General features: G+C 31.5%; 1 protein-coding gene across 1 annotated transcript; it reads right to left on the bottom strand.

Moving 5' to 3' along the window:
* Positions 1–684: 684 nt before the first annotated feature.
* LOC140048991 (minichromosome maintenance domain-containing protein 2-like) lies at positions 685–10,524 on the bottom strand. Its single transcript, XM_072093798.1, has 21 exons — positions 10,457–10,524; positions 9,736–9,923; positions 9,556–9,610; positions 9,130–9,188; positions 8,558–8,661; positions 8,360–8,461; positions 7,699–7,803; positions 7,470–7,537; positions 7,102–7,206; positions 6,534–6,652; positions 5,838–5,886; positions 5,439–5,578; positions 4,708–4,870; positions 4,319–4,408; positions 3,983–4,146; positions 3,393–3,421; positions 2,875–3,034; positions 2,582–2,724; positions 2,119–2,228; positions 1,502–1,557; positions 685–995 (listed from the first exon to the last, which is right to left on the bottom strand). Exons 2-21 carry the CDS (start codon positions 9,832–9,834, stop codon positions 903–905), a joined length of 2,013 nt encoding a protein of 670 aa, XP_071949899.1. The 5' UTR covers positions 9,835–9,923; positions 10,457–10,524; the 3' UTR covers positions 685–902.
* Between the last annotated feature and the right edge of the window lie 106 nt (positions 10,525–10,630).

The raw sequence follows: 10,630 nt of genomic DNA, 5'->3' as shown, positions 1-10,630 counted from the left end.
ATAAATAGACAAATGTCCATTTTTCATACATAAAACAAAAGAAATATAAAAACTTTTCATTCTAGAACTATAGAATAACTTTCTATGCTTCCTTTGATAAAAATGATATTTTCACACGTCCAATAATAGGACGTCATGATTAGTAAGAGCAATAATATCGTCACAAAACAACAATTTTATTGTTTTTATTTATCATGACGTAATTTGATTGGAATTTTAAAAATATTATTTTTATCAAAGACAGCCTAATGATTATCCTATAGTTCTAGAACAAAAACCTTTCTAATTTATTTTGTTTTATGAAAAAAAAATGCATGTTTATATATTTATCGTCCATCGTTATCGTCCTAGTGTAAATGGGCCTTAATACTATTTATATTGCACTTCTAAAGGGCCTACACAATTTATGTTATCAATTCTTACAAAATATTACAGGTGTTTTTTATTTGTTGACTGCTAAAGAAAACGTACCTTTGAATTTTATAGATTACTTTGCAAACACAACAAGTAGGTGAAAGGTGGCTTTATAATAGCAACCCTAGATTGAACAACTCAATTAGACAGTTATTACGTATTCAAATCTTGTTTTTTTAAATATTTGTGACTGTCCCTTTCATTGAATTTGAATTAGGAACTAGAAATCAGACATCAATGTTTTATCACAGAGTAAATTTACTTGTATCTCTTTATGTATCAATGACTCTCTTATAATCTGAATTCCGTTAAATAAACACTTGTAATTTATTTATATCAATATAATTTATAATAGATAAATTGACATATATTGCACTGTGTTCCTCTGGCAAGAGGAATAAATATATCAAAAAAGCTAAAAATAAAATGGATAGAAGGTATGCAAAGGAGAATGCAAAACACTACATTACAACAATTCGTAGTTGTGATTATTCTTCTGATATGACTGTAAACACCTCAGCAGCATGAATCTGACAGAACCTTATAAGCTGTGTCTGTAGCTGATAAACATTGCTATCATCCTGAAAATAAAGTCGTAAAACAGAAAAGAGTAAAAACACAAAGCATATTACATTCATCATTAAATCAAAAAATAAAATTGTTTTAATCTACAATGCAAAAGATGAATTGTGGAAGAAACAAATAGGCTATTATGCATTCCTGATAACATAAGTGGATCCGAGAGATTGGATGTTGGGGTGTTGGGACCTTCTAAACGTTGGCAAATACAACAAAACATAGAACAGTAGGTTATTTTTAGAACCTGTATTTCACTTAAGTCAATAAATATGTAGGAATTTCACTTAAGTTATATTCACTTTAGGGTCTTTCTGTTAGCTCAAGTGTGAATGATAAATATGGCCATATGTCCCCCCTGGATCCATCATTGACAGTGGAACATTTTGTGTTATCCTTAAATGTACAGTATTTTCAGTGTGGGAGGCTATGAGATAGGCTTATCTATGTAATGTAGATTAAACATATTGTCTGATTGATAGCTTTAAAAGTTATCGTTGTTCATACAAACCTGTGGTGTTAGTGTATTTTCGCACATAGTTGGTTTTACAGACAACACAGAGCAGCCTAAAAAAAATACAACAAAAAATGAGAAAATTACAGTTTTCAAGCGTAGATCGCTTATTATACAGTTGGGACAATAATAATCATGCTAATACTAAGATAAAATTTGTCTGTGCAGGGAAGTCTAGCTGGTCTGTATAAAATAGTCTAAACATGCATTATGTGTGAATGAACCACACAAGAAAAGAAGTTATATAGAAATTAGAGCACTCAAGGTGACTCTAAAAGTATATCAAATATTAAAGATGTGTTGTCCCCCAAAAACATAAAAAATGAAGATTAATTAAATCAGACTTTGAATAGGTTATTTTGTAGTTTTACTAAAATTAATCACTTCCATAGAAACAAAATGGAAAAAATTGTGTTTTCACTTATAAAATGACAAAACAATCAGTTAAATTCAACCAAAAACCCATGGGCTGGCAATCCAATTTTTGGTCAAACTATTACAGGACATTAAAATGGCATACTTAATCAACACAAATTTGTTTAAGAATTATTTTTTCAGGGGGGACAATACATCTTTTTAAAGGTAAAATACACAATACCAATTAAAATTCTTACCATGTCTAATTGTCATTGTCTCCTCGTACATCAACACAGCTACCGTTGCATCTTCCATTAACACTTCAGGCCTCAGACTTAGTTTAGCGTGTGCATGTGCAAGACACAGTCTGCCAATTCATGAAATGTTTGATGCATTTTATATTAATCATTGATTTTTGGGTTCTTTATGCCAATATAGATATTAAAACAAGCCACTAGTGTTATCCTTATATTTATATTGTTGGGATTTACATTATAGCAGTTATATTCTTTACCTGTTATTTATAGTCTGCCAAAAATAATGTGGTATGAAAAAATTCATAGTTATTATAATTTATATAACATATAATAGCAATAGCAGATCCAGCCCTGCACAATTTTGATAGAGCTACAGTGTTTGCTACTGTATAATCTATTTTCAAGTTAAATGTTATGATAGGTGGTCATCAACTTACATAAGTAAACATCTTAAATGACTTACAATGTCTGTAAAGCTGACTGTGGCATGGGTGTTGCATGTACACTCCCACTTCGAACTCTTCTACTGCCTACAAAGTATCCACGAATCAGCATCTCAGCACTTTTGCTTAAAGTCACTTCACGATTTCTCGCAAATGATATAAACTAAAAACACAGAAAAATTCATATCTATAATGTGATTATTAATATTACACTTATTATCTTACACTAACAAATGTAACCTTATACCTTAGTATTTCGTATTCTTTATATAACACAACAATTTTTAACAATAATTGTTTACATGTAATTTACCTGTTTTAGATCTTCAACACATACACTGTTGTTGGTAACATCAAATTCAACATCATCAGGTAACATGGCTGAGCTCAATACAGAACTAGCCAGCTTTGCATTAACAAGATCATCTCTTGCAGATTCCAGCCCATCGCAGACGCAAACTATGTTAAACCCACTTGAAACAATGTCAATAAAAATAATAATTATGTCAAGATATAAAAAGACTGTACTGTACTAATTCACTTGTAGTACTTATTTATTTCCATGTACATGATGATGTCTTAAATTGGTGATTAGCCATCTAAGCATGTTCTTTACAGTAATTATTTCAGAAGTTTATACTAGAACGCTCAGTGAAAATAAAATAAAGTTAGTATTGTGCATAGGTAATTTTGTAGTGCTTATTTAATAATTTACAGTTTGGTAACTTACGTTCAAATATGACATTTGATTGCAAACATTCAGTAATAAATTTTATTTATAGATCTGGAAAAAAAATGAGTTCATTTTTTTTAGTGACAAGCTATACTTACAGTTGAAAAACTTGACCCAGCTCTGATGTCTAAAAATGATAGTAAATAAAGCATTACTAATTCAAGTAGGTAGTAGTTAATACATTATATTTCTAATGTTTAACCATTATTGGCATGGCTTTTTGTTTCATGTTTGTTTAATTAGGTTGAATTTTAGTTTGTTATCTATTCTGGCCACAGTAGCCTTCCATAATAATAATAATAAAATCTTTATTTTTGCAACAGAAAGAAAAACTCGTCTTCCACGAGGTCGTAAACATTGTAACAAAAAATTAAAATCAAGGTATTTGTTTCATATTGTAAACTTTTCGCGGCACTGTTTTGCCTGTAGTTAGATAAATCAGTCATAAATTTCAGTCATACCTTTGTAGGTAAAAAATATTAGACTGAATCAGTTGGTTTTAGATTTATTTAGGATACTATGGATATTAACGTTATCACTCTTTTTTTTAGCACCTCTAAAGGTGAATGGTAATCAAGTAATTAAATAAAACAGAGTCTGTTAAACACTCTCCAAACGTCTCTCTCCCATTTTCTCTATCTTCATAAAGTCTCCAAATAAAATTCTATAAATAAAGTTCTGTACTCACTTTTTTTGTTTTTTCATGAGCAAACAGATGCTGATTATAATTTGTTTTAGATGTGTAAAACGTTCCCCACACACTGCATCTCAATGGAATGTTTAACTCTTCAACGTTGGACGTCTCCACATATCGTCGTGGGATACCCACTGATTCTGTGTTTTTTTCTAATGCTATTTTAAAAAGTTGGATACAATTTCTTTTACAATTTCTTTTATGGAATCTCACAAATTATCATAGTGTTACAATCTAGCCATGTAAACATGGTTGTGAGGACAGGAGAAGAACACTACACATTTTGTAATGTATATTACAGCTGACATTGTATAGGTTTTCAAAACTCACTTGTTGTCAACCTTTCTAGTGTGTGTCGCTTAAAAGTACTGACTTCACCCACTATACAAACACCATCATCAGCTAATGCCAGAGATCCAGCTGAAATGATATACAAAAATAATTATCAGTATCTATTTTTAAAGTGTAATTTTGTTTTCCTTATTTCTTTTTAACAGAGAATACCTGACCCACTAATAACAGGAAGAAAAAATAATGAGGCTTAAGTAGTGACACTTTTTTGACCATCAGAAAAAAATCTGGATATTACAGTTCGGTTCATTGTTTTACCATGAACTACATTCATACTAGTATACTATTAACTTTTAAATCTTTTAAATGCTGTATATCAAAAAGATTATTACTTAAATCTGTAATCATTTAAATTTAAATTAACTCACCATCTACACTACATACACCTGTTCCGTAAGTCTCTGAACTAACAGATGAGAAGATGTCTTCACTCGACGGTGATGTAATAATACTTCTATCGACCAGTTTAGCACCGAATGTCAGTAACCTTGACATGATATGAGTGGAGGATCCAACAGCTAGGATGTTTAACTGGGAAGCAATTGTACATACGAAACATTGCTAATATGTAATATATATAACAGCAGTAGTAATGGTGCTAATAGAATAATTTGAATTCTTTGATGTCAAAAATAAAGTTAAAGGTCTTTATTATCGTCCACAAGCTTAGCTGGAAACTGAGGAAATTCGCATTAGCCCTCTATGGACCCATGGCATCCAGCTTTACAGTATGTCCCATCCGAAGGACAAGGCAATGAGAGTAAAGCATCTTGCTTGAAATAAATAATGTTATCATATATCAAATTCAGGATCTTTCAATATCTAAGTATAGTTTCCCAAACCCATTTATAATTTTCTCAAATTTTAATAATAATCTTCTTTATTGTATCAAACAAAAAACAATTTAATACAAAAGGTAGCCAAGGTATAGCCGAAGCTAATCAAGCTTGGTACCTTAACTAACTTAAGCTACGAAATTAACAAATAAATAAAAATAAAATTCTTGTATTCAACCCCCTGGAACTATACTCGATCATATACGGTATATATTATATTAATACTAACAATACATACTACTGTATAGCGTAACAATGCTTACTTTAGGGGCATCTTCCTTTGTTTGAATGAGGCTGAATAGTATAGCTAATTTTAGACTGTGGTAAGTTCCACTAGGGCATATATACACAGCAAAACTATCAACCAATCTTGATACAAATCCCCATGGTGAATGTTGATTATCTGTCAATTAAATAAAATATAATAATATAAAGCTGTCTACATTATCAAACTTTATGTGACAAAATAATGTGATGTGCTCATATATGGACATGATGATGTCATATCACTACCATATTTGGGCATATCACTACCATATTTGGGCACATCACAATTTTTTAGATTAGGAGTTCACAGTCCTAAAGTATTATAATGAGAATAAACTTTATTGTAAGTTGATAATTATAAAGTTTTTAAATAAAACAAAAAATGTGTGGTTTACCAGTAAGAAGCTGTTGTATTTTGAGTGGAATTGTTTGTTCTTGTATCGTCTAAAAAATAAGCATAATTAAAATTGTAACTGTAATTGTAACTATTTCTGCTTTCTATATTATTTTTTTTCATTTTATTTTATTCGGTATATAAAAATATATTACAAAACGACAGTCAAGGACTGAAATGAATTGTATTACAAATAAATAAAAATTAGTTAAAATTGCTATAAAAATAGAAACATCTTATTAAAATTAGATATCGTACCATAAAATTAAAAAAACATACATGAATAAAAAACCTTAAAACATTCACCTTATTACATATCTAAAAAAGAGCTAGTGCTGCCTATTAATTATATCCACCATGGTGGGAACTGGAGATGACCTAAGTCTGCTGGTTTTAGAATGAGGTACTTCAAGAAAGCGGTTGAATCTGAGAGACCGAGCTGGCTTATGAAGAGGGGGAAGTATTTCTCTAAACAGCTGGGATTTTAATAAGCCTTCCCCGAAAGACAACACCAGTTTATTATCTTTTGACAGCTCGACAATTCTACTTAAATGTAATGCGTAGCAATGCTTTAGCACTATGGACAAAGAGGACATTTTATTGGGTCCTGAAGATTTTCCCTTAATAGCAGTTCTACATGTTTCACTACAGTTAAGTATTTTAATTGTTATCTTTTAATTAAAATGAAAATTCTCACCTTAGGTATAATGTTATTAACCTCAACAAAAACCTCTGTTATAACACCTTTAATCTCTTTCACAGGTATACCAATAACTTTATAAGAGCCTCCAATATGTATTTTGTCAATTAAATCATCTATAAAGTAAAAAAAAAAACAAAAGAGTAAATAGATGTAGATGGACACAACAAACAACCAACTTGCTGGGTACCTACACTACATACTTGTGTTGACTTCCAACATGGAAGACCAATATGATATACAGTAGTAGTCAATCCATTTCTAAAATAGTCCTAATGGATTATAACTAACACCACTTTCATTTGACACAGACAAGCGATAATTGGCCAGAATTAAAAAATACCACGCAGTATTTTTTTTAGGAAATAGAACTTGTGTTTTTATCCATAGGCGGATCCAAGATGGCTGGAATCAATCTTAAATGTCTAAAATTACAATGCAAAAGATAGGACATTAGGTTTAGTTCAACTGTTCAGCACTTCAACATTTTTAGGCCCTGGACCCACTATTTCAAAAATCCTGCATCTGCCACTGACTGTATTAAACATTAATTCATTGTATATACCTCTAAAGAATGCAACAATTGATTGAAATCTTGTTGCCGATTTGTTAGAAACCTCATTGGACGAGCAGAGTGCAGATGAATGTACCATCTGAACAACCAGTTTATCTGCAACACAGAAAATACATTATATATTTATTTTCTTTTAAAATTCAGTATCTCTTGCTCTGTCTACACTATCAAAGTAGTTTGACAAAAAAAGTGTGATGTACCCAAATATGGTAGTGATATCCCCAAATATGGTAGTGATATGATGTCATCGTGTCCATATATTTCTCACATAAAGTTTGGTACTGTAGACAGGACTTTAATTTAACTATTGTGTTGTTGTGGATAGTTCAAATATTATGCAAATGTAAATTTATTGTTACCTCCTAGAATCCTATGATGAACATCCTCAATCAATTTGGCAGCACAATACATACAACTGAAATCCTTCCTGTTTTTAAACAAAATGATTTTAATTAAATTCTTAATTCACAATTAATACTCAATCCAAACTCATTTTTTATAAAGCAATACCTTTTTTGTAACTCTATCAAAATTATATTCATTCATTTTGATAGTGAGAACCATTTTAATAATTGAATCTTAACTCACCTTATTGTTTGACTTTCCCTCACACCTGCTGCATGGAATCTTATATGTGAATTGTCCAATGCACCAATGCAGTTTGCTACCGAACATTTAAACTTTGCACATTTTCTATGGTTTAAATTACAAATAAAACACTAAATAATGTTATCATATACTGGTAGTGGCGGATCCAGGATTTTGAAACATGTGTGGGCCCAGGGCCTAAAAAATGGTGAAATGAAGGGCTGAGCTTAATTAATTTGATGTCTTATCTTTTGCATTACAATCTGATGATTAAGGCTGCCTGCTCCACTTCTTACAAATAGTCTATAACACTTATCATATTATTATAATTAATATCATATCCTCATTATAACATTTAAATTCCTGAAACAGTCTAACTTGGCCTCATCATGCTTGTAAAGTAAGCTGGTTTTCCACTAAGCGAATTTGTTGGCGCGAATTAAAACCATCAGCTTAAGCGTATTTATATTTTCATCTTGCAAATCGCGTTTATGAGCATTCATGCGAATCAAAAAGCTGAAATGTGGGAAAGACAAGAACAACTTTTTTCTCTCCGAAAACATTACATTCGCACGACAAAATTTGCTAGTGGAAAACAAGCTTTAAGCACTTCTTGTCACTGAAAGACCTCTCTAAGTACTGGTAAAGATGTTGCACATACGTGTATTGGGTTCTGGTAGTCATGCTGCAAATGACCCCTTCAAACTGGAAGAATCTTGATTCAAAATTACATTTCCACATCTGACTTGGCTTAAGTATATAACTGAAATTGATTCATAAATATACAGTAATTACTTGTTTTTAATAAATAAGGCAACATTATGTTGACAATTAACAATTGTTCTTCTAAATATCTAACCTTGATAAACTTGGAATAAATGTCAACTTTAAACTGACTGATACTTGACTGCATAGAGGATCACCGTCTACCAATGATAACGACTTAACTGCTATGTAAACTATCTAAAAGAAAAAAAAATCAATGAATTTAACATTTTTTTAAATACACAATAATAGGAGGCGTGTGTTATATTAATCAAGAGGATAGACTTTGTATAATCAATTGTTTTTTAAACATATGAATGCTACATACCATAAATAATAATCAAATTAGATTATTAATATCAATAATTTCATTTTTAATTGGCCCGATGTTTTGCCATACTCTGACGTAATTTTGTACTTTATACTAAATATATTCAGAACACTTGCCAAAAAAAATGACAAGTAATTCTCATGTGGGACTCGAACCCACAACCTCCAGATCACTAGTCTGGTGCTCTTACCTATAGACCACCGAGCTTGATCAACTGTGGAGTAGCTTTGCATCATGGAGTTCAGTAATTGTCTCAGATGTTTGCGCTAATCTAATAAGTACATTGAGAACACTCTTTTAATATTCATTTTTAAAAATTAATTTTAAATTATTACCTCTTGAAAGATTTTCGTAGCCAACTGTGGTTGATTTAAAACCATGTTTCCAAGATTTGCTGGAAAAACAAACAATGGTACAATACCATTAACAAACATATGTTTACCATATATTGTGAAAATATAAATTATTAATATTATTATAGAAAACAAAATAGTTTGAAAACTGCATTAACTAAATCTCTGTCTTAACTATCAAACTAGTTCGACAAAAAATATGTGACCAAATATGGTAGTGATATGCATAAATGTGGTAGTGATATGACATCATATCCATATATGGGCCATCACATTTTCGTGTCACATCAAATTTGTGTTGTGTAGCTTTAGATTAGGTGGGTTGGAAGTCCGGGATGGAAAATAAAATGAAGGGTCTCTGTAACTATATGGTCTTTACCGACACAAAAACAAGAAACACTTACATACCATTGAATTCAACTAGATCTACTGAGTTGATGGAAACTGTATAAAAATACACAGACTGAAATAAAAAAAAAAAATTAAATAATTAGTGTGTGTGCCAATCTAATTATTAATCACTACAAAACATAACACTCATTTTATTATTATTTTAAGGTTTGATTATAATTGAGGATTTTTTGTTACCTGTGATTTTGTTTTATATAATTCACTTCTTTTGCGCAAATGTTCAAATTGTTTAGTTTTGTCTAAATACAAAACTGCAGCTTCATGTAGGTCTTGCATTTTGATGTCAATGTTTTTGTTCTTTTTACAGTACGTCAAGAATCAATTAATTTAATCTCATCTTAATTATCAAGATTTCAACAGAGTATCTGAAAGAAATCACAATTATTAGTGTAGACCACCTCTTCTAGGCTAGCTGAGCCTAGTAGGCCTACTCCTACTACACAATACTATTTACTCGCCGAGCCTGGCTACATGCAAGACCTAGCCTAGAGTACTACTAAGGCCTACTAGGCCTACTACTAATACTAGCCTTAGCATAGTTACAGTAGTATTATAGTGCCCTTGCAGTCCCATTTAGCCTAACTAAGGATAGGCCTACCTTGGTCTACTCCTATCAAGGTAGGCATAGGCCTAATAATAGTTAATACTAATAGCCTAGCTAGTAAGCTAGCATAGGCCTAGGCATATTATTAATAATAGTAGCCTAGCTAGGCCCTACACATCAACCCTCTACTAGGCTAGGCATAAAATAAGTAGTAGGGCTAGGAGTGGTGTGTAGTCTAGCCTAGCTAGCCTACCTATTTAAGTAGGCCTAGCCTAGGCTAGCTAGGGTCAGGCCTTTATAGAAATATGCCTAGCCTACTAGTAGCATGGCTCTAGACTAGGGTCGTAGACATACTAGGCCTAGGCCTATACATAATTGTTTAGGCCTCCTGCTGCTGCCCTTCCTTGCTACCCATTTGTTGTTGTCCGAAAAAAGGTGATATATTCGCGGTAGGGCCCGGATGTAAACAACAACAAAAAACTTTTCTGATCTAGAGAGGGCGTAACTCTGAATATTCATTAATAGGTG

Source organism: Antedon mediterranea, chromosome 5, assembly GCF_964355755.1.
Source record: "Antedon mediterranea chromosome 5, ecAntMedi1.1, whole genome shotgun sequence".
Taxonomy (NCBI): Eukaryota; Metazoa; Echinodermata; class Crinoidea; order Comatulida; family Antedonidae; genus Antedon; species Antedon mediterranea.
This window is presented reverse-complemented; position numbering and strand designations above follow the sequence as displayed.

Excerpts from the sequence above, each read along its gene's own strand:
- LOC140048991 (XM_072093798.1), bottom strand. The coding sequence starts at position 9,834 with ATGCAAGACCTACATGAAGCTGCAGTTTTGTATTTAGACAAAACTAAA. Across the intron at positions 4,871-5,438 it reads CAAAGGAAGATGCCCCTAAA|TTAAACATCCTAGCTGTTGG; the intron begins GTAAGCATTGTT and ends ATTGCTTCCCAG. Across the intron at positions 4,147-4,318 it reads ACTAGAAAGGTTGACAACAA|CATTAGAAAAAAACACAGAA; the intron begins GTGAGTTTTGAA and ends TTTTTAAAATAG.